Raw genomic sequence first — 25881 nt, forward strand, 5'->3', positions numbered from 1 at the left:
ACGCTTCATCCAGTCCTAAACATGCTCAATGGGGGACAGATCCGGAGATCTTGCTGGCCAGGGTAGTTGACTTACACCTTCTAGAGCACGTTGGGTGGCATGGGATACATGCGGACGTGCATTGTCCTGTTGGAACAGCAAGTTCCCTTGCCGGTCTAGGAATGGTAGAACGATGGGTTCGATGACGGTTTGGATGTACCGTGCACTATTCAGTGTCCCCTCGACGATCACCAGTGGTGTACGGCCAGTGTAGGAGATCGCTCCCCACACCATGATGCCGGGTGTTGGCCCTGTGTGCCTCGGTCGTATGCAGTCCTGATTGTGGCGCTCACCTGCACGGCGCCAAACACGCATATGACTGTCATTGGCACCAAGGCAGAAGCGACTCTCATCGCTGAAGATGACACGTCTCCATTCGTCCCTCCATTCACGCCTGTCGCGACACCACTGGAGGCGGGCTGCACGATGTTGGGGCGTGAGCGGAAGACGGCCTAACGGTGTGCGGGACCGTAGCCCAGCTTCATGGAGACGGTTGCGAATGGTCCTCGCCGATACCCCTGGAGCAACAGTGTCCCTAATTTGCTGGGAAGTGGCGGTGCGGTCCCCTACGGCACTGCGTAGGATCCTACGGTCTTGGCGTGCATCCGTGCGTAGCTGCGGTCCGGTCCCAGGTCGACGGGCACGTGCACCTTCCGCCGACCACTGGCGACAACATCGATGTACTGTGGAGACCTCACGCCCCACGTGTTGAGCAATTCGGCGGTACGTCCACCCGGCCTCCCGCATGCGCACTATACGCCCTCGCTCAAAGTCCGTCAACTGCACATACGGTTCACGTCCACGCTGTCGCGGCATGCTACCAGTGTTAAAGACTGCGATGGAGCTCCGTATGCCACGGCAAACTGGCTGACACTGACGGCGGCGGTGCACAAATGCTGCGCAGCTAGCGCCATTCGACGGCCAACACCGCGGTTCCTTGTGTGTCCGCTGTGCCGTGCGTGTGATCATTGCTTGTACAGCCCTCTCGCAGTGTCCGGAGCAAGTATGGTGGGTCTGACACACCGGTGTCAATGTGTTCTTTTTTCCATTTCCAGGAGTGTATATTTTGCTACTCATCTGCATCAACTTACACTTTTCTTTTGAGCTAGCTGCCATTCAACACGCCAACAACAAATTTTGTCTAAGTGATCTTGTATATTCCTACAGTCACTCAATCTTGACACCTTACTATACACCACAGCATCATCAGCAAAAAACTGCAGATCACTGCCCACCTTGTCCACCATATCATTTATATAGAGAACACAGTGGTATTATCGTACTGGGGCACTCCTGATGATACCCTTGTCTCTGATGAATACTCGCTTTCGAGGACAATGTACTAGGTTTTATGACTTAAAAATAGCCTTAATGCCACTCACATATCTGTAAAACTATTCCATACACTTGTACCTTCGTTAACAGCCTGCAGTGGGGCATCATGTCAAATGTTCTCCAGAAAACTAGAAATATGAAATCTGCCTGTTGCCCATCATCCATAGTTTGCATTATATCACGTGCGAAAAGGACAGGCTGAGTTTTGCACAAGCTGAGTTTTGCACAAGTGATGCTTTCTAAAACCATGATGATTTATAGACATAGGCTTCTCGGCCTTTAAAAATAATAATAATAATAATAATAATAATAATAATAATATTCAAACTGAGAATAAGTTCAAGGATTCTGCAGAAAACTGAAGTTAAGGATATTGGTCTGTAATTTTGCACGTCCATTTGAGCCTGATATGCATCTGTTCTGTAGAGATCATCACTCAAACTTTTGCAGGACTCAGTGGAATGCTGCAAGTAATGAGAAGGGGTACTACATTTGTAATGCGGGGATAGGTTAAGAATTTGGGTCTGATGAGGGGCGAGCTGGGGTAGTCCATGCAGTTGTGATGACCACTGTGTCTGGAGAGTGCAGTGGCCAGCATATGTGCCTATAAAGCAGGAGACCTGGGTTCAAATCTTGATCCAGCACAAATTTTCAACCTTCCCCATCGATTTAAATCAATGCCCACTTGCAGCCAATGTCTGCAATTCCTTTAAGTCCTAACCCAAAATCATTTCTGCTGGAGAACTCTTCCTCCATGAACAATTTTTTATTTAAAAACTGATAGCCAATAAGAAATACACCTAGTTTTTTTTAAATGTTGTTGATGAATTCATGAGTAGTACATAAAAAATAATAATGTTAGTTAATGTTAACACTAATGATGCATACATAGCCTGTAAATTGACTCATTCCACACCATTTCGATAAAAGAATCATTCAATTTATCTGTGGAAAATGTAAATATCTAGCTAACTATGTATCTAACTAGTGATTAGTAGGGTCACATAGGCAGGTTCTTAATAAATTTGACTCGGTATTGTAGTGACAGAAATAACATGACGTGCCCACTCAGTCCTTGAAGTTTCATATTGTTTCCTCTTCCCCTTCTGGGTGCTTCACTTTTCTTGTCAGGCACTTTATTTGTGCAAAATAAAATGTTTTCTATTGTTATTTTTGTAAAATCTGAAAAGTTGACCCATCAAATGCTTTGATTCTCTTTTATTCATATTGGACCTCAGTGTGTGATTCACTTCCATGCACTTCTGTGCACCAGTTGTGCATTTGCAGAACTTTCATTCTCTGATTAAGACCACTGTTAGATACTACAAAATTTCTGTTGCAAGGATTGCTCACATTGCCTTTGCTAGTCGACTTCTTACACCCTCCCAGCTTCTTTCGTGCTGCATCATTTTGCCTCCAAGGCAGCAGAATTCTTTCACTTCATCTACTGTACGATCCCAAGCTTTGGTATTTACTGTCACTAACCTCTTTCCTGGAGTCCTCAATATTGTTGTCTTTTTATGGTTTACTCTCAGTCCATAATTGTCATCATTAGACTCTTCATTCCATTCAACAGATGCAGTTATTCTTCCTCACTGTCACAGAAGGTAGCAACATTATCGGAAAATCATATTATTGATGTTTTTTCACCCTGAATTTTAAACCCAATTCTGAGCTTTTTTTATACCTTCATTACATAGTCAATATACAGGTTAGGTTGGAAAGTTTACCGTGTTTTATGCAGTCTTAATCTCAGCACTCATTTGGTGGTCCGTCTTACTGTTACCACATTGTGTTTGTATATACTATTTTCAGCACCTTTTTCCTGGAGTCTGTCCTCATTTTCTGAGAATTTCAAGCATTTGCACCATTGTACACTCTTCAATGCTTTTTTTAGGTCAACAAATTATAAAAGAGTGGCTTGATTGTCCTGAAGTCTTCAACTATTTACAAATGAAACGGCAGAACAGCCTCCTCTGACCTTTACCTCTCCTAAAGCCAAACTGGTCATCATGCAACCGATTTTTAATTTCAGTGACAAGAGACAGTGGTCATGTGTGTGTGTGTGTGTGTGTGTGTGTGTGTGTGTGTGTGTGTGTGTGTCACCCTTTTCATAAGATTTTTAATTTTCAGTTCTAGTCTTTTGTGTATTATTCTGGTTAGCAACAAGAATGGGTAAACTGTCAAACTGATTGTGAGATGTTCCCCGCAGTTATCTGTTCTTGTCGTGGTAGGGATTTTGTGGGCAATACCCTTCCAAAAGTCTTACAGTAGGACTCCAGTCACATAGATCCTGCAGACTAACGTGAGTAATTGTTCTTTTACTACTAACATTAATGATTTTAGAAATTCAAGGTATGCTACTTCTGTCCTGTGTGACTGCAAATCTTCCATATCTCTCTAGATATTTTCATGTGGTTTCTTCCTAAGTTTGGACAGTATTCGCTGTATTAGACTACTACTTGTATCTCAGTGCAAACAGTATACACACTAATTTCTACGTGCACATCGTATTATTTCAGTGTGTGACAAGAGTGAGAGATGCCTAGGTAATGTATAGAATGCTTGATGGTTTTAGGCAAACTATGAAATATAAGTTTTTTTGTGAAAATGGTACATACTTTTTCTAGGCATTCTACACAATTCCGAGGCATTATACAGAATTACCAGTACCACTTACACAAAGCATTAAAAGGGCACAAGATGAGAAGTCTTTATTAATTAATATGCATTTGAAACTGAAAGAACAAAACTAAGAAATAAAGCACAGGATATACTTAACAGAAAACAATAAAAGTAGAACTGAGATTGAAGTACTTGTTACAGTTAGTAATTATTTTTCTTCTTCACAAAAAAGCACTTTAAATTTTGGCAATTTCATCTTGTCCATACATTTCATGACTTAAAGAAAAATGTAAGCAGTATGTTGTTACTGGTAAAACACAAAGCAGAACTGGCATGACCTACTTGTTGCAGCAGGGAAGGCTAGAATGACATTTCGAATTGCCCTTAATTTTCTTTTTGATGCAAAGGCATTCCATATTTTGGCATTTCATGTTGCACGTACACCTGACGAATATCAAATATTTTTGGCACTTCCTGCGGACTGAGAATGAGCTGCTGATCGGAGAGATCTTTCATAATCAGGAACGTCTTCAGTCTAATTAAGTTCTTTGGAAATTGGTGAATTCTGATCTTTCTTAAAGCTGCTTCCAGATTCCTTCACCAATTCCAAGTCAGCAAAAGCCAACAACCGTCAACAGACTGTGTGAGTCACCCAGCCTTTTGTTGAAGTCAGGAATCAGGAATCGCACAGTGTCACCCAAAGCCACAGGAGAATTTTTTTTGTCAGAATCCCTTTTCATTTTTTGGCTTGAATCTCAAGGTTCAATGCTGATTCTATTGTATTCTGGATAGCTTTCTCAAAACTGAATCATGGCACAAAATGCTGACTCCATGACCTTCTATTTTGTCGCCATCATCATCTTTAGGAAAATGTCCACAGATGGCATGAAAGTTTCACACATGCTTTTGACATGTATGAGCAGCACTGGTTTCTATTAAGATATCACAGAAAGAAGAATTTTCGGTAACCACAGAAATGGAAGGCTCTTCGATAACCATGGCTTCATCACTGTTTTGGTTTCCTCCATCATGGATTGCATTCTTATCTGTGTCTTCTGCAGGGAGCTGTGCCTCTTGCATTGATTCATTTTGTCTTTCTTTCTGCTGTTGGTTTTTTTTTATGCTCTCCATTATTTTTTCCAGCTCCTCCTCAGTATCTGTGTCTTGTAAAACATTGTCAAGAAGGAACGATGTTGCGAGACCTAACTTTGCAGCCAAACAGAGCTTTGTATGGCAACCTGTTAATCCTAGAATGAAAAGCTCTGTTTTTCATAAGTTGGATGAACTGCAGCCCATCACTCCAGCAGCTAACTTTTCATCTTGTATCCAAGCACGCAACATATTTTCAGTGTCCTAGTTTGCTCTTTCGATGTGCCCCTGACTTTGTGAGTGGTGCCGCTTACTGTGGACAATCTTCAAAGTGGTCCAGTACTCCTTTAGGCTGCTTATCACAGTGTTTTCAAATTCCCTGCTGTTATTAGACTGTAGAATCATTGAAGCATGAAGTAAATTAAATATGTTGATGAGGTTGTAGACTGCTTCTTCTCCTCTCTTTGATTTCAAAGCCCTGAGGACTACAAACTTAGTGAGATGATCTTGGTAAACCATTATAAACTTGTACACTCTTATCAGGATGGGACTGGAAGTCAATGAGATCAATGTAACAATGGGAATTTATTTCTGAAAAAAAAGAAAAAGAAAAAAAATTGGCTTGTCCTCAACATCTTTTTTAATACGTTTTTGTTTCTTCTGGCAGGGCTCACAAAGATAAATGTGCAGCTCATTATCATGACGGGTAATTCTCTTATACTTGGGTGAAAGTTCTTTCAGTATTCTATCCCATCCTCCATGACCAATAGCCAAAAGGGTTGTAAGAAGTATATTCGATAACTCATAGTTCACATCGCAAAATTGAATAGCGCTCATATTTTATTTAACAGGATAGATCAACTTAGTCTTATTCTTGACCATTATGACGTCATAGTATTTCAGCAGCCAATGGTCTGTGGTTCCTGCTTCATGGTCATCTTAGCCTTCTTCATATCGTTGACTAACTTTTTTCTGTTAGGAAAACACTGTTTTGGAACAATGGGTCTTACTTGAGACAGTTGATTGCAGAAATGTCGTTACTTGTCAGCATGGTGTGATACCTGTCCCTGTCTTGGCACTACACTTGCTTCCGACATGGTGATACAAGAACAACAGGAAACGATGACAGAAGAGCGTCTGTGGAACGTCAGCTGGATGCTGTACACTGGAGGACTATTATGGTGATATCCATGGTGTGATAGTTGAACATCATACAACAATACGCTGTCTTCACAACTGTTAAACAAAGACCTGAACATTGCTGCAGACAGTGGTGTCGGGGGGAAAAAATGGTAGGATTAGGCGTGTTGTATGTTTTGCCATCAACTAATGTGGCAAAGTATACAACGCCTAGACAATGTATAAAATATGAGTCTTTTTCAAACTCTGATGTTCGATTCTAGGCCAGATTTCACACAATGCCAGTAACATATACAATAGTAAATGTTCATCATTCTATGATTTATTGTAAAATAAAATTGATATCATGTACACTATCTGGTCAGAAGTTTCCAGATACCTGTCTCTAATGCAGAGTTGTCCACTGGCTGTCATGAGAAGTGGACAGTCCACTCTAAAATGAGGCAGGGAGTATTGTGTTGTTGGAAGAGAGGTAGTTACAGCAGAAAGGGCCTAACAGCAGAGTTCAGTGGCTTTGGAAGCAGAACAGTCATTGGATTTTACCTGAGTAACATATCAATCACAAACATTTCAACACTTCTGAAGCTGCCCAAGTTGACTGAAGGTAATGTAATTGTAAAGTGGAAACACAAAGGACCAACCACAGCTAAACCAAACCAGCCAGACCCCATGTACTGATGGACAGGGACTGTCAAGCATCGTATAATGTGGTTCTCAAAAATCACAGTAAACCAAACAATGGAAAATCCAGGACGGAACGTAACAACACCATGAAAAGGATAGTTGCTACTCACCATATAGTGGAGATGCTAAGTCACAGATAGGCACAACAAAAAAACTGTCAGAAAGTGAGCTTTCAAACAACAAGGCCTTCATAAAAAGCAAACAACATACACACACACACACACACACACACACACACACATATATATATATATATATATATATATATATATATATATATATATATATATATTTGTTGCGAAAGCTGAATTTCGTGTGTATGTTTGTGTTTGTTTGTGTGTCTATCGACCTGCCAGCACTTTCGTTCGGTAAGTCACACATCTGTGTTTTTAGATACATATATATATATACACTCCTGGAAATGGAAAAAAGAACACATTGACACAGGCGTGTCAGACCCACCATACTAGCTCCGGACACTGTGAGAGGGCTGTACAAGCAATGATCACACGCACGGCACAGCGGACACACCAGGAACCGCGGTGTTGGCCGTCGAATGGCGCTAGCTGCGCAGCATTTGTGCACCGCCGCCGTCAGTGTCAGCCAGTTTGCCGTGGCATACGGAACTCCATCGCAGTCTTTAACACTGGTAGCATGCCGCGACAGCGTGGACGTGAACCGTATGTGCAGTTGACGGACTTTGAGCGAGGGCGTATAGTGGGCATGCGGGAGGCCGGGTGGATGTACCGCCGAATTGCTCAACACATGGGGCGTGAGGTCTCCACAGTACATCGATGTTGTCGCCAGTGGTCGGCGGAAGGTGCAAGTGCCCGTCGACCTGGGACCGGACCGCAGCGACGCACGGATGCACGCCAAGACCATAGGATCCTACGCAGTGCCGTAGGGGACCGCACCGCCACTTCCCAGCAAATTAGGGACACTGTTGCTCCTGGGGTATCGGCGAGGACCATTCGCAACTGTCTCCATGAAGCTGGGCTACAGTCCCGCACACCGTTAGGCCGTCTTCCGCTCACGCCCCAACATCGTGCAGATCGCCTCCAGTGGTGTCGCGACAGGCGTGAATGGAGGGACGAATGGAGACGTGTCGTCTTCAGCGATGAGAGTCGCTTCTGCCTTGGTGCCAATGATGGTCGTATGCGTGTTTGGCGCCGTGCAGGTGAGCGCCACAATCAGGACTGCATACGACCGAGGCACACAGGGCCAACACCCAGCATCATGGTGTGGGGAGCGATCTCCTACACTGGCCGTACACCACTGGTGATCGTCGAGGGGACACTGAATAGTGCACGGTACATCCAAACCGTCATCGAACCCATCGTTCTACCATTCCTAGACCGGCAAGGGAACTTGCTGTTCCAACAGGACAATGCACGTCCGCATGTATCCCGTGCCACCCAACGTGCTCTAGAAGGTGTAAGTCAACTACCCTGGCCAACAAGATCTCCGGATCTGTCCCCCATTGAGCATGTTTGGGACTGGATGAAGCGTCGTCTCACGCGGTCTGCACGTCCAGCACGAACGCTGGTCCAACTGAGGCGCCAGGTGGAAATGGCATGGCAAGCCGTTCCACAGGACTACATCCAGCATCTCTACGATCGTCTCCATGGGAGAATAGCAGCCTGCATTGCTGCGAAAGGTGGATATACACTGTACTAGTGCCGACATTGTGCATGCTCTGTTGCCTGTGTCTATGTGCCTGTGGTTCTGTCAGTGTGATCATGTGATGTATCTGACCCCAGGAATGTGTCAATAAAGTTTCCCCTTCCTGGGGCAATGAATTCACGGTGTTCTTATTTCAATTTCCAGGAGTGTATATATATATGATAGAAAGAAACATTCCACCTGGGAAAAATATATTAAAGAAGATGCTGTGATTTACCAATATTCGTGTGTGTTCGTGTGTTTTTTATTGTGTCTTATCTACCAGCACTTTCCCGTTTGGTAAGTCACATTCCTCGGCAGTGAAGACGGGTAGCCAGAGACTGTGTGTGTGTGTGTGTGTGTGTGTGTGTGTGTGTGTGTATGCACAAGTGTGTGTGTGTGTGTGTGTGTGTGTGTGTGTGTTGTCTATTTTCGACAAAGGCCATGTTGGTTGAAAGCTCACTTTCTGATAGTCTTTTTATTGTGGCTACCTGCGAGTCATCATCCCCACTATATGGTGAGTATCATATTAAATCAGGTGTAAAGAGCCACTCATGAGTTCCAGAGGACTACCAGCAGTCCAGCTAGCACACTGGCTGTGCGTAGAGAGCTAAAACGAATGGGGGTATAATGCTCAAGCAACCCTTCACATTGATGTAATCAGTGTTAAGCAGTGCTTAAGGTGATGTAAAGAGTTATACCATTAGCCAGTGAATGACTCAAAACAAGTGATTTGAAGTGATGAAATGGTGCTATACAAGGTGGCAAACTGTTTGGCGAAGACATGGAGAGTGTCAGTTGCCATCATGTGTAGAGCCAAGTGTTGAAGTATAGTGAATTTGGTGTTGCAGTCTGGGGGTGTTTCGTGTGGTTAGAGTTTGGCACCCTTATTGCAAATGCTAAATGCGAAAAGATATGAACACATTGCAGCATTGTGTTCTGTGTACAGTAGAGGAACAGTTTGGAGATGATGATTCATTGTATCAGCATGACAAAACAATCTTTCATGAAGTGTATTCTGAGAGACAATGTTTTGTGTACAGTAAAATTCTTGAAATGAACTGGACTGGCAATAGCTCTGTCCTCAACCCAGTGGAACACTTTTTGATGAGTTAGAATGTGGACTTCACTTCAGATCCCTGCCTCTAACGTCACTACTATCTCTGATTTTGGCTGTTGTGGAGGAATGGGCTGTGATTCCTCCACAGACATTCAGACGCCTCAATGAGAGTATCCACAGCAGAATTTAAGCCATTGTTAAGGTCTGCTAACGGATGTCAAGATATTTTTGATCAGATACTGTACACGTATCAATGCTCTTACTGCTCCAGCAGAGGATGTATGAAAATGCACAGAGATATTTTTCTGTCATCAGTATATCAGAAGCAGGAAGATTTCTGTAACAAGATCATTGGAGTTAGATTTTGCAAGTAAATGCTTTCTGAAGTAGGACACTCCCATTTCCAGGCCCAGGGAAGGAGGCTGCTCCTGATTTCAGCTGTGTTGCATGCATTTGAACTGACAACAAAATTCTCAGTATCTTTACAGGCACTGCAGAACCACCTTCAGCGTACTTCTTTTGCGCATGCATCTGGGATATTTTAAATCCCGCACTTACTTTCCACATTGTGTCGTAGTCTGTGAAATTTTATCCATTCTGCATCTGAGGGACCTTTGGAGTGTTTGAGTGACTTCTGTGGTTGATTGTGCCAATACCTTTTTTATGTGTGATCATTTTGTTAATCGTTTTGAGAAAGTAACTCCATGAAGTGAGCAGATACCTTGTATGCATTTATGACTAGTTTGTGACTACAAGCCACAGTCTTATTGTCTCTAAATTTACTGAACTGTTGATTGATAATTCATTTCAGACACAGACCTTCACAGACATTCTTACATCCTTTTTTTCCTTTCCATTGTACATTAAGAAATTAAATGTGTGTTGGTCCCTTATTTTTCATTGCTGTTGGCACACACCGTATACAATTGTTGAAATGAAGATGTTCATGCAAGTAAATAATTTCCCTCCATAGTCCGAAAACTCACAATCAAACACGTTCACAATGTATGTGAGCATACTACATGCAACAATATAAATATTTTCCCTTTTAGCTAAAAAGGTAAGGTGCTGCAGAAAAAGACCCATGAGCCACAGAGCAGAGCACACTAGGTTTCCATTGCACAAAGGAGCTGTAAGGGCTACAGAGCGAAATTCAGTTTCTAACAACAAATGTACCTATGAATAATTTACACTCATCAAACTTTTGACACAGTTAAGGTTACGTATAACTTCAAAAGTCACTTACTTTGTTACAGTTCTGGATTTTTTAGTGAATAACATTAACCGTATGATACATTCATTCCTTGTATATAGCTCTGGTTTACATCATTTTTTAGGTCAAGGTTTTTTTAAGCTGATTCTTAATATTTCATGCATGCTGAACTCAGAAATGTAACTCATTTTGTTGAGTCAGGTGAGGTTTTATTGCTGTTTCACTTTTTGAAATATGGCATTTAATATTTTTAATACAATGTATATGCTGATTATGGTTTGAAAACAGTATTGTATTTGGATGAAGTCTGAATTATCTATATAAGATCAAACATCATCATCATTTTATCGAAGGAAGGCTCTTTTCGAGGACTTTCATATGTGTTTTGGATCTGGAATGTCTCTTTTTGAGGCACCAACAGTAGTCCACAAGCATGTGCTCATTCCAGCAACCTTCATACCTCTTCTCCATCACTCTAATATCTCCATGAAAACGCTCACCCTGCTCCACACTATAATCTCCACAGTTGTCAGGGAAGTAATCTAAATGTGAGGTAGGAAAGTGCACCTTTATTGACGTACAAGCACCAAGAACCTGGAAGTTTTGAAGGAGTTCCGTGACAGAATTTTCATATTCCAGGCTCCTATGGTTGCCAAGAAAGTTTTTTGTTATTGATTTTAATGCTAACCAGGCATTCCTCTCTCTGTACCATCCATACTGTCATCTAATTGTGGATCTTTCACGAGCTCCCTGATCTGATGACCATAAAGTTTCACTCCTTTCTCCTGAGTGACTCACAGGAACAGAAGCAATCACATTATGAATTTGGAGTAGTACAGCTTTCAAACTTCTACTTGATGGATCTATGAAAAGCTGCCATTCAGTAGAGATATATGTTATACTCAAAGCTTCAATGAGACCACCAATGTCATGACAGGAAACAAGAGAAACTTCTTCATGTTTCTGAAATACTGTCAAAACTTTTCTTGGAAACCACAGCACCAATAGAAGATTATTCCAGGAGCTGATAACCTATTTCACAAACCTTATGTCAAATCATTCAGTTCAGTGTGGATTAGGGGCTTTGGTTGGTGTGAATCTGAGGGGGGTGTGATACATATCCCCAACATTCTCTTAATGCGTTTCATGATCTGGGCAGAAAAGTCACTCTGGTTATCAGGAGGTGTTGGAATTGGAATTCCTGTTCTATGAGGCATTGGTCTTATGGCAGATGGCATATCTGGATATATTAACTCTCTAGCTCTCTTTGTTTTTTTATTTATACCTAAAAGTAAATGTAAATACATTCATTGAATTAATTCAATTAAGACACATTTTCTATTAATTTAAAATGCACTCATAAAGAGATATGTGAAGTTCATGAAAATTAAAGTCATTGACTTACTCTGTAAATTTATCATGCAGAAATAACAGTAGGTAGTGTGATCTCTTCCCCCCTCCAAATCATACATAAAACAAAACTGAGAAACTTCTGTTGGCTTTTGCTCCAGCACCCCAGAGTTTCAAATGTTTTGCTGTATACATATGGTGCAGAGGACTTGTCCTCATCCCCAATTTTAACTCAAAGACATGCATGATACATTTGTTCTCACAAAAGGGCTAATTTTTAACTTCCTATGTCGTGTGATGACTTCTCCTCAAATGTAGCAAAATTGATCAGGATCCTTCTTGCACTTTTGACTCATTTTGTACCAGTGTTGCTATCACTCAGTTCAAGTCATACTAGCCTGCGGGTTGCTACAAGCTAGAAGCAATGTCAGCCCAACCCCCACCTCTCTCTCCTACAGAGTTGCCAGTTCCATCTCTATGGGCAGATTTGTCAGCTATGACTGTGCTTCTAGCATCATTTTGAAGGTCTTTAACAAAATACAGATAATTACACATATCTTTTCCTCCTTGCTAACTACATTTATTTTAAAATCATATATTTAATGTAGCTATATGATATGTAAATAATTCTGCAAAGTGGTAATAGAATTAAAAATTTCAAACACTTGAATGGCTTATATACCTAACAGGCTACTACCTAAATGTCAGGGTAGAGAAAAAACATGACCTGATTTAGCAAAGTGAGATACATTTTTGAATTCAGCATGCATTAAATATAAAAGCTCATAAAAAAGAAAACCTTGACATAAAAGAAAAGTTTTAAAACACAGACCAGTGTAGCTGTAAAGTGTACCATTTCTCGAAACCACTCACTGTGTGGTAAGCAACCTCAGGTTAACATGTGACTAGGAACTCTTCCTTACATGATACCCAGTCCCCACTCAGACTGTGACTCTCTGTGTAGTGTGCCAACTGCACAAGACAGCTGTCGAACCCCTGGCTTTCGGCTCCAGAGTGGTCATACGTCTGCCACGGCTGTGCCAACCCAAGATTCCCACCAAACACGTCAGACACAACCACCCGGTGGCACACAGTTCCAGGGAGACCACGCTCAGAAATCTGCCTCACCTGAAGAAGCGCTACCACTCACAAGACCCCACCAGATGGCGAAGGCTGCCCCACCTAATGGCTTCCTCTCTACCGTGTGGTGAGTACCATGATCACACGTGCATGTCACAGCACTGGATCTGCATTCCCTATGCACAAATCATTTTTACAAAAAGGCACCATTTTCATGCTCACAAGTACAGCTGTCTTCATCGTAAAGGTTGGTTTGAGCATGGCAGTGCTTTACTGGATAGGACCCTGTTGCCAGTGGTAAATTCTCACCTTGCTCTGACCTCTGCACTTACTTAACGAGCCAGTTATAGGAGAATGAACAGCTTAACGCAGACTCTGAACCACAGAGCAACTAGTAGACATCGTAAAGTTTTGTCACTTTTCGTAGTTTACATGTATTTACATGACAGTGTGATGGGATGCATGTTAAATGCCATCCTTAACATTGTTGACATGCTGTAGTAAGGTGCTTTCATTGGTTTCTTTTAAAGCATTACCTACAGCTGTATCAGTACCCCCAGACAAACAAAAGTCAATTCTGTATTTACGTGCTTATGCACATTATTATTGCATGAATGTAGTCTATAATTCTATAAAGTCAGCTCATGTGAGGCCAACTGAAGAGCATCGTGATTTAGAAGTAGTGGCTTCAGTCACAAAACCTGACAACGGCCCGGAGAGCGGTGTGCTGACCACATGCCACTCCATATCTGCATCCAGTGATGCCTAATGGCTGAGGATGACATGGTGGTTGGTCTGAACAGTTGGACTTTCTGAGGCCTGTTCGGTGTTCAGACAGGGGGGGGGGGGGGGGGGAGGGGGGGGATATGTATTATGGTGTCAATGTGACTATACTATCAATGGTTGTATTTGACTTACATGTGTGAAATTATTGTGAAATGTGTAGAGGATGTTAAGCTTATAGCTCTGCATTTTTATAGATTCAGAGTAACATCACAGATATGCATCCTTCCAAAGATGCACCAGGTCCTGACTTTCTGCAAGCACTTTTAAAGAACTTGATTTTTAACTATCAGCTGTAGAAATAAACCTTTATTCTCTACTGGTTTCGGTCACTTAGACCATCATATCCGGAAGGAAAGGCAAATACTTCATATTTAAGAGTGATTCATCTTCCTCTTAGAAGTTTTGAAAGTCTTCAGTGTTACAATGATTGTACATACCCATCTGTTATGTGTTACAACCTTAAAGAGAAATAGATGTATTTGAGATTATGCTATACAATAGATGGACATGTAGAATCATTGTAACATTGAGGACTTTCAAAACATCCAAGAGAGAGATGATTTGGTTTTCCATCTAGTGTATTTGCCTTTTCTTCCAGTAATGTTTATTTGAGTGATCAAAACTGGTAAAGTGATCAAAACTGGTAAAGAAGAAAAGTATATTTATACAACTGATGGTTAAAAATGCAGTTGTTTAAGTATCTGATGACAGTAGAAAATCACCTTATTAAAATATTAATATTGATCCAAAGTATCAGCAGAACTGACAGAGGTCAGAAGAGGGCAAAACATGGAGGTACCCAGGAATAGATAAGAGAAAAGAAAAATGAAGGAAAGGAATATAGAACATACAGGGGCAAGGGGTCGGTGTTGTATGAAAACATATAGGCTCTCCATGTGAGTGCTCAAAAAAGTGTTTTGAGCATATAAGTGAAGAAGACAATGCACATTCTCATAATTTCTGGCAGCTGAATTGCTATGATATGCAAAATGCTTCCTATAAGGTTGTTTATGGTCGTAAAAGTGTTATATATAAAAGACCTTTGAAATTTGTATTTTGGAGATGTTTCACAGTAATGTTTCACTAACTCACCCAGCAAGTAAACAGTGGCAAATCAATTATAACCGGTGTTAAGTGCATTAAGAATACAGTATTCTGTGTAGCATTTACCAGTTTAAAAATATGTCGTTATGGTGTATGTATGTGAAAACAGTGGTGTAGGTGCATTAAAAAATCACATTGGATGCCCATACAATATTTTATTTCTGGGAATGTAATGAAACTTCACTGCATGATTTCTTAAAACACCTAAAATGTCAAACTTCCTGGCAGATTACAACTGTGTGCCCGACCGAGACTCGAACTCGGGACCTTTGCCTTTCGTGGGCAAGTGCTCTACCATCTGAGCTACCGAAGCATGACTCACGCCCGGTCTCACAGCCGCACTTCTGCCAGTATCTCATCTCCTACCTTCCAAACTGCCAGGAAGTTTCATATCAGCCACACTCCGCTGCAGAGTGAAAATCTCATTCTGGAAACATCCCCCAGGCTGTGGCTAAGCCATGTCTCCGCAATATCCTTTCTTTCAGGAGTGCTAGTTCTGCAAGGTTTGCAGGAGAGCTTCTGTAAAGTTTGGAAGGTAGGAGACGAGATACTGGCAGAAATGAGGCTGTGAGACCAGGCGTGAGTCGTGCTTCGGTAGCTCAGATGGTAGAGCACTTGCCCGCGAAAGACAAAGGTCCCGAGTTCGAGTCTCGGTCGGGCACACAGTTTTAATCTGCCAGGAAGTTTCATACCAGCGCACACTCCGCTGCAGAGTGAAAATCTCATTCTGGACCTAAAATGTCACTTACCATTGTTTACAGGTGAGGTCTCCAAAAACATGTTATATGAAATAATTATTGGTATTTTGAATGGCCACATTTCAAAAAATAGCCATTAGTTGTTCATCATATCCGCTAATGTCTGTCAAAGGGACAGCACCAGCCATACTGCTTTGCACCTGGGGCTCTGGTATAGTCGCAACAGCCAAACAAGTATAAAACAAAACCTTTTGCCAATATAGATCTCACCCTCTGTGTCCCTGTGTTCTTTACTGAGGTACAGAGAATTATATTCTCTAATAATGTTACTTTGTTTGAAACCATAAAATAAATTGAATTTATATATGTCAAAATGAAGATCAGATGAGTAAATTTTTTTGTAAGTGGAGTGGTCCGAACACTTTTTTTTAACGTTTTGTTGTTTTTACTTTTCAAAAGTGACTAGCATTATGACTTCACTTCTAATAGTAAATAAGTGTTTAAATGTAATTTGTTAGAGCCAATAAAATGTGTATTTTGTTGTTCTTAATTTAGCCATTTGTTCAATGTCATTTTATTATTTCTTTCCCATGTAAAGAATAAATGTAACCATGTTAGTTTAAACATAATTGCTATCTGCAGGCTATAAGGTTTGCAAAATACTTGTAGGTGTTTCTTCCTCATAGAAAAACCAAATTTGCTTAGATCCAACTAAACATCAATTTTTATACCGAATTCTCTGTTAAGAAAATAGGAGTCCTGTCTCATTTGACAAAAAGACGTTTCATTCTGTGTGTGAATGTATAATGTATCTAACTCATACAACTGTTTTCTGAGATGTAGGCTTGTGCGTGCACAGCATATCAATGTATGGATGTTTCCCTGCTTCATTTACCATAGGTAAAAGGGTAACTCCAAAGGTTCAGAGTTCAATGTCATTTGTATTAGGATATTTTATGTTTGAAGGTGGGATTTTCACCTTTGTCAGCCCTGTGTGTGTTGTACTTGAAATTAAACTCTGGCTCTATGCTAATTATGAGCTCTGTTCGTACATGTCTGCAACTGGTGGTGTTCACATTATCTTCCTGGTTCACAACTATAATTCCGTCTTTTAAAGTATGCTTTTCTTTATTTGTATATTACAGAGTTTACTATAAACGTTTCATCTAACTAGAGAAACATGTAATGGCTGTTTATTAAAATTTGGCCATACAAAATACCAATAATCAATTCATATAAAATCTTGGAAACATGCCTACTTTTTCTCAATTTCTGAACTGTTCATAATTTTACAGACTGTCTGTAAGCTTGTGATCAGTTTTACGTGCAATATTAGTAGTTATGATAGTGTTCCTCTTCTTTATCAGAAGTTGTTATTGGTGGAAAAGGTGATACTGTTGTCTCCATATACACTGAAGTGTCAAAGAAACTGGTATAGGCATGCGTATTCAAATACATAGATATGTAAACAGGCAGAACATGTCACTGTGGTCGGCAATGCCTACATACGACAACAAGTGTCTGGCGCAGTTATCAGATCAGTTACTGCTGCTAAAATGGCACGTTATCAAGATTTAAGTGAGTTTGCACATGGTGTTATAGTCAGCGCACGAGTAATGGGACACAGCATCTCCAAGGTGGCAATGAAGTGGGGATTTTCCCAAACGACCATTTCACGAGTGTACCATGAATATAAGAAATCCGGTAAAACATCAAATCTCCAAAATCACTGCAGCTAGAAAAAGATCCAGCAAGAATAGCACCAACGACGACTGAAGAGAATCGTTCAATGTGGCCGAAGTGCAACCCATGCACAAATTGCTGCAGATTTCAGCTTTCGGAGTTGTAGACCCACTTTTGTGGACCTGTCAACACCGACATTGGACTGTTGATGACTGGAAACATGTTGCCTGGTCAGACAAGTTTTGTTTCAAATTGTATCGAGCGGATAGACATGTATGATATGGAGACAACCTCATGAATCCATGGACCCTGCATGTCAGAGGGGATTGTTAAAGCTGGTGGAGACTCTGTAATGGTGTGGGGCATGTGTAGTTGGAGTGATGTGGGACCCCTGATATGTCTAGATATGACTCTGAGAGGTGACATACATAAGCATTCTGCCTGATCACCTACATCCGTTAATGACCATTATGCATTCTGATGGACTTGGGCAACTCTCGCAGGACAATGCAACACTCCACACATCCAGAATCATTACAGAGTGGCTCCAGGAACACTCTTCTGAGTTTCAACACTTCTGCTGGCCACCAAACTTTTAAGGAGAGATTTCCACCCCCTCGTACTCTTATGAATTTATGGACAGCCTTGAGGATTCATGGTGTCAATTCCCTCCAACACTACTTCAGACATTAGCCATGTTGTGTTGCAGTACTTCTATGTGTTCGCAGGGGCCCTACATGATATTAGTCAGGTGCACCAGTTACTTCGGCTCTTCAGTGTATACGTAACATTTGTAAGGAAAGAAATAGGACTGTTGTGAAACGTTCATTGTCTTCAAGATCTCTAATAGCTCCTGCGGTAGAATAATGCGTTAAATCAATCTCTCACTCTGCTTTGGAGTGTGAGATGTTATGAGACCCCTGAATGTTAAACTGTGTTCTAAAAGATGTGTTTTGTAGAACATATAGACATAATTGACAGTTGTTTGGTTGCCACCCGAAAGAAGCATGGCAGCTACAAGCCTCCTGTTGCTGGTGTGTGTGTGTGTGTGTGTGTGTGTGTGTGCGTGTGTGTGTGTGTGTGTGTGTGTGTGTGTGTCGTCATATTGTCAACAGCAGCAAGTAGTGTATTTGTTATTTGTTGGCTGTATCTACAAAATGGTGATTTACAGAAAAGTAACATTATCTTTTTTATGACACTGTATTGAAAAAATTGCCAGTAAGTGCATTGAAGATATATGCCCTCATGTTGTTGGTGTTGCAGTCTTCAGTCCGAAGATTGGCCTGATGCAGCTCTCCATCTCTGCACAACTACTGCAACCTACATCCCTCTGAATCTGCTCACCGTATTCAAGCCTTGGTCTCCCACTACAGTTTTTACCCCCCATACTTCTGTTACCACAGTGACAGTGCCTTCATGGCTCAGGACGTGCCCTATTGACTGCTGCCTTTTGTTAGTCAAGTTGTCCATAAATGTCCCCCACCCCACACATCCTCATTTGTTATTCAATCTACCTGTTCAATCTTCATCATTCTCATATAGTACAACATTTCAAAGCTCATATTCCCTTTTTGTTTGAACTGCTTATCTTCCATGTTTCACTTCCATATAAGGCTATGCTCCAGACAAACACCCCACAAATGACTTCCTAACATTTAAATTGATATTAGACATTAACAAAGGCCTCATGGGAATTACTTAGAACTTGTACTAGGATTTTGGAGCATATACTGTACTCGAACATTATGAATCACTTTGAAGAAAATTACTTATTGATATATAACCAACATGGATTCAAAAAATATTGGTCTTGTGCAACACTGCTAGTTCTTTATTCCCATGAAGTAATGAGTGCTGTCGAGAAGGGATCTCAGATCAATTCCATATTCCTAGATTTCCAGAAGGCTTTTGATACTGTTCCTCACAAGCAACTATTAATCAAATTGCATGTATATGGAGTATCACCTCAGTTGTGTTAGTGGATTTGTGATTTTCTCTCAGAGAGGTCACAGTTCGTAGTGATAAATGGTAAATCATTGAGTAGAACAGAAGTGATATCTGGCATTCTGTAAGGTAGTGTCATAGGCCCTCTGCTGTTCCTGATTTATATAAATGATCTAGGTGATAATCTGAGCAGCCCCCTTAGATTGTTTGCAGATGACACTGTAATTTACTGTCTAGTAAAATCATCAGGTGATCAATTCCAATTACAAAATGACATAGAGAGAATTTCCGTATGGTGCGAAAAATGGCAATTGGCACTAAACAAAGAAAAGTGCGAGGTAATCCATATAGGTACTAAAAGAAATCCAATAAATTTTGGGTATACGATAAATCACACAAATCTAAGGGCTATCAATTCTACTAAATAACTAGGAATTACAATTACGAGCAACTGAAATTGGAAAGACCACATAGATAATATTGTGGGGAAGGCGAAACAAAGACCGCACTTTGTTGGCAGAACAATTAGAAGATGTGACAAACCCACTAAAGAGACAGCCTACATTACACTTGTCCATCCTCTGCTGGAATATTGCTGCATGGTATGGGATCCTTACCAGGTGGGATTGATGGAGGACATCAAAAAAGTGCAAAGGGCAGCTCGTTTCATGTTATCGTGCAATAGGGGTGAGAGTGTCACTGATATGATATGCGAGATGGGGTGGCAGTCACTGAAACAAAGATGGTTTTCTTTCAGCGAGATCTATTTACAAAATTTCAATCACCTACTTTCTCTTCCAAATGCATAAATATTTTTGTTGACACCCACCTGCGTAGGGAGAAATGATCATCATAATAAAATAAGAAAAATCAGAGCTCAAATGGAAAGATCTAGGTGTTCCTTTTCCCACCCACAATTTGAGAGTGGAATGGTAGAGAAGTAGTATGAAAATGGTTCGATGAACCCTCTGCCAGGCACTTAAGTGTTAATTGCAGAGTAACCATGTAGATGTAGATGTAGATGTACATGTACATGTACATGTACTTGTACATCTACATCTACATCTCCACCTGCCCTCTACATGCCACGTTATGATGTGTGGTGAAGAGTAATTCTGATACAACCAATTTCCCTCCCCACTTCACAGCCCCTTTTGCAGACAGTGCATGGGAAGAATGACTATTGATAAACCCTTGTATGAAGCCATATTTCTTTTATTTCCTCATTGTGATCATTTCGTGTGAGAAAATGTAAGATGTTTTCCGACTCTTCCCAGAATGTACACTCTAGGAGTTCTACAGTAAACATGTCCATGGTACACAATGCCTCTTTTGTAACAGCTGCCACTGGAGTTTGTTGAGCATCTTTGTAATCATCTCGCATTTAGTAAACAAACTTGAGATGAAATGTGCCACTCTTCATCAGATTTTCTCCATATCTTCTATTAATCCATCCTGGTAAGGGTCCCTTGCTGATGGGCAGTAATCAATCATGTGTCAGATAGTTGATTTGTAAGCTACTTCTTTCATGGGTGAATTAAATTCTGCATTTCCTGCAGTTTGTTTTATGTCGTCATTCCACTTTAGGTCACTATATATGCTTACTCCAAGGCATTTTACAGTAGTCATGGTTTCTAGTGGTTGGTCGTGAATAATGTAATCTAATATTGTTGGATTTCTTTGTCTATTTATACAGAATACGTTACATTTACTGAGGTTGAGGATAAGTTACCATTCTCTACACAGATCATAGATCATCTCCAGGCAGAATAATCACACAGAGGGCTGTAGAATAGTAAACTGGCAGGAACTATCGAGGATTGATGTTGCAATTGAATTTTTGAGAGGTGGGGGGAAGGAAAGACATTTCTAATAGGAAGTGCATGAAGACTTTAAGAAGGAGATACAGTTTTCCCATCAGTACCTTAACATGCGCTGACTTTCCTACTTTCATGTATTGTAGAAGGAACAAAAATTGTAGAATTTTAATTTGTTGGTGGACAATTGTTACCATGAGTATTCAGAACTGTTGACAGATTTGGGAGTTCACAGTAAATTGAAATAATTTCACTGTTTTGTGTAGCAGCACGCCAGCAGACGAGATGAATAGGAGGCTTCTCCAGGCAGTTAAGGATGGATCAATGGAGGAATTACAACAACTGCTCGCTTCAGGGGCCGATGTGGGAATGCAAGACTGTTACAGGATGACTGCCTTGCACTGGGCAGCCGAGAGAGGATACCTGGAGACAGTCGAATGTCTCTTGAAGAATGGGGCTGAAGTGGATTCCAGGGACAGGTGGCAGCGCACACCCCTGCACAGAGCAGCAGAGAGGGGCCACCGAAGTGTGGTAACTGTGCTGCTGAACGCGGGGGCAGACAGGGAAGCCGTAGATAACTTGGGGAACACCCCCTTGAAGCTGGCCAGAAGGAAGGACATTCGACATATGTAGCATAGGTGGCATAGATGGCTACTAAGAAATGATGCTTGTAGTCCATCTTCATCTTCTGTAAAGTAGCCAATGCTCTTGTACTTGCATGTACAAATTACGTGACAGTGATACGTGTATCAGATAGCAATGTGTGATCAAGATGGACGTTTAAAAACAAAAATATCTTATTAGTAATAAACAGCAGTTTGTAAAGTAATTCATAACTGGACATTTGTTTGTACCAGCATAATGGATGTATGCTTGACTGTAACAAATTAGGCTTTACTCAGACTGGTGATACACCACTTTTATGGTTAGAGTTTATCTTCGGTTATACAATTATACAAAGATTACTTGTCTGTAGCACAGATGATGTTACATTCTGGTACAATATCAAATATCACACCTGTAAAAAGATTCGAACCATGTTATTTGCATACTATTTCATGTATTAGTATACTGTGAATAAAAGAGAACAGAACATTTTGGAGAAAGATTAAAGAGAATTGTCCATCCACATTCCATCCCACATGGAATGTAATTATCTTCTCTTGAGCATATTTTTCTGTAAACTTAATGCTGCAACCAGAAACACCACAAGTGGTTCATTCCCTATATGGGCTGCACAGCTGTACTGCTTTAGTTACAAAAGATGCTACTGCCTGTTGAGTAGTATGGATCTCCAATCTCACATTACGAAATGATGCTACAAATCTGTTCCATTGACATGTACATGATACCAAGTAACACTGAGCATGTTGTGTGTTTAACAACACTCTCATTTGGGATATTAGATCTCCAATGCCTACTGTTGACTTTTAGTGGTCAAAATCAAAGATTCCAAGTTTCATGTGAGTAGTTCGCTGTGTGAAAGATGGCAGCAATGCAAGGAGGAGGCAGTGGTAAGGTACTGCGCTCAAAAAATAAATTTCTTACAGAACAAATTTTGTTTTATTTACCAGAGTTGTCTGCAAAGGACACAATTTAAATGATAAATTCCAAAGAAAATTTAATATCAGTTAAGAACATAATTTGCAATCAAGGCTCCATTAAACTTATAACAGCTAAAGAAATTCAGACAGTGTCTTCAGTCAGCTTATTACAGTAACAAAATGGACTTCGATGAAACTTTACACAGTTTAAAAGGGCAACAACTTCCAATAGAAAATCAGAGTTACTTTAGCATGAGCAGGATTAAAAAATAGTAAGGCCTGTGATTCCATATCAGTTGAAGTTGGCTTCTTACAGGTGAGTGTGTTATTTATAATGTATAAAGCTCACTTGTGGTAATCGTCCATTTTACTAAAATATCAAGAAAACAGATTTTTATACATACCAAATGTGTAACTATGTAAGGAACACTCCCAGTCAGTGGACACTGGAACATGATGTCCATGTTAAGATCACTCGATACTCCACTAGGCATGAAAATTGTAATATCCATGTATCACCAATAAGCACACAAGAAAAGTTTAGGAAACACCAAAGACCAGACTTGGTGCATGGCCTTAAAAGTAATGAGTTGGCCTCACCATGTGAAAAATGCCTTACTAAACTGCTTATAGCTGATAACACTGTTACTCTAATTTTATATCACCAAGGTGCAACCAGGGACTGCAGTGTCAAAACCATTAGGTCAGTTTTTACTAATGAAGGCTCACCAGATTCAACGTAGTCCAGCTGCATGGATAAAATTCCAATAAATCATCAAGTAAATACACCCAATCACCTGTAACCAAGAGTTTAGGGCCCATCCGGCAGTAACCTTCCATCCGTTATGACATACCATACACAAGAATGATTACTGATTAATTGCCACACTTTCTCATGGTTTGCCATGCTCCATCCCACATGGAATATAAACACCAGGTATGATCTGTCCATCATGTAGCAAACTACTGTAGTCCTCAACCATGAACACCATGTCACTTGACAAACAAGACAACCCCACACAGATGTATCTGGCATTAAATTTTGTTAGCTGCCTCTTCACGTGCCCCATAGAAGGATGCCATGTGATTTATCACCTAACAATGAAGTCAACATGAGTCAGTGCATGGCTAAGCTCCCCACTTTAACCTTTCCCATGGCCGTGCTGTGTCCCCAAAAAGTGACTGGCATAAGGACCTCCAAAATTTTATTATATGGGCCCATAAAAAACCACAATAATTTTCCCAAAATGTTCCACAGCTTTACTCTGAGCAAAGAAATTTTTAACAAAAATCAAATCGCCAACTTTCAACAACACAGGATGTCTTCTCTGGCTGTACCTCCTAATCTCTCTCTGGTATGGAGGCTGAATATTTTTCATTTCTTAACCACGTCTGGGTTCATTTTCTCAGGCAATGAGTCATTAACATTCCACAGATTCGCTATAGGTGAATTTAGCAGATATGCTAGCGTTAATTTTGCCATAGCAGTTTTATGGGCCTCACAGACTGCTGATATGGAGGAAAAGTTAAGCCACCCCACAGATCTGTTCCAATATGCTTGCAATTTGCTATGGAAATTAATTAATACCAATTTTAGATTTCAGTTCACCCTTTTCTACAAAGGTTGTGGATAAAAATGGTGATGTGGGATATAGCATTGCCAAAATAGTATGTGCAGAACTCCCTAGATGTGTACGTAGTAGTTTTATCTCTCACCAGCACCTTCGGCGGGTGAAAACATGAAAAAGTACCTTCAATGCTTCATACAATAATACCGATGGTCACTCCCTGCAACAGAATAACCTCAGAAAATGGTTACAGGTACCTACCACAACAAAGTGAAGTGTTTCTCTTGTTAGTTTAGAGTTTTATGTAGCTACTGGCTCACTCCTTGTAGTTGAAGCTGAGTCAGAATACTTCATGAAATCTGTCACCCAACATAATATCTGATGTATTTACCTTTTTCTTTTGATCTGGTTGCTGTCATTGATTCTCGTGAAGTAGAGGTCCTGCTAATCGGTGCCTCTGAAATCACACGTGTAGCCGAAGGAATATTTGACTTCTGCAGTTGTTATTGGACCAAAAGAAGAAAAGCACATCCACTACTTTGCTTTCCCAAACGTATATTTCCGTGAATGGGTGTACAGATCAATAGTTACTCATGAGTTTGAGTAGAACACATATTTACATACAAGATATGCCTTGAAGGCTCAACGTCATAATCAAGATTACAATATATTTCATTTATAACAACAGAAATAATCAGTTATTGACAGTATAATGTAAATGGAAAGATTAAAAAAAATCTAGTCACCAATCGGTGGCAGGAGGACACATACACAAAAAGGTTTAAGTTTTACAAGCTATCAGAGCCAGTGACTCTTCCTCCTGGCAGAAGAGTTAAAGGGGAGGGAAGAGGGGTGAAGAAGAAGGACTGGAGAGGTTTAGGGAAAGGGGTGCAATACAGAAAATTCACCCAGAACCCCATGTCGGGCGAGACTTACCGTCCAGTAAGTTTATACTGTCCTGTAAGTGTCTCATGTAGCTCAAACACTAACCAGTTGACCATTATCAGCTCTAACATCTGACACCTACACACACAAAATTCTCTTATGATTTTCTCGGAATTGTGAGAGTAGTGCACCTTACTATGTGCACATTATGTGGTTTTAATGGCTTACTAAAGGTGTACAAAGTTTGAAGTAAATCCATGATCCCAACATCGTGGTTTCCCCTTGTCAGTAACAGTCATATGTAACGGAATGAAGAGACAAATTATGGAAATTAGATAGTAATCAAGTGATGAACTGTAGTCTGAGCCAAATGGGATGACAGCTATGAAATTCATGATTGATATCAACCTTTGAGGTACTTGGTAAAGGAAAATTAAGTGTTAATGTTACAGTTATTAAAAAAATAGTTATTTAGTGTATGTCAATAATATGTTAAATGCTGAGACTATTAGGATCAGAGCAACAACCTCCAGTGGGTTGTCCTTTTAAGACATGAAATTTCGAGATGAATTAGT

General features: G+C 40.6%; 1 protein-coding gene across 7 annotated transcripts in view; it reads left to right on the top strand.

Annotated features, from left to right (window-relative positions):
* Positions 1-22817, top strand: part of LOC126458259 (poly [ADP-ribose] polymerase tankyrase-1-like) — a 99784-nt gene extending 76967 nt beyond the window's left edge. For 2 of the 7 annotated variants that reach the window (XM_050095179.1, XM_050095180.1), the window contains exons 5-6: positions 13162-13404; positions 21576-22817. In XM_050095179.1, coding sequence (XP_049951136.1) covers positions 13162-13404; positions 21576-21942 — 610 coding nt within the window. In that variant the 3' untranslated portion in view covers positions 21943-22817. The remainder of the gene's footprint in view (positions 1-13161; positions 13405-21575) is intronic. The other 5 variants (XM_050095181.1, XM_050095178.1, XM_050095184.1 and 2 more) reach the window with 5 other exon arrangements.
* Positions 22818-25881: the final 3064 nt, after the last annotated feature.

The sequence above is a fragment of the Schistocerca serialis genome, chromosome 2 (assembly GCF_023864345.2).
Source record: "Schistocerca serialis cubense isolate TAMUIC-IGC-003099 chromosome 2, iqSchSeri2.2, whole genome shotgun sequence".
NCBI lineage: Eukaryota > Metazoa > Arthropoda > Insecta > Orthoptera > Acrididae > Schistocerca > Schistocerca serialis.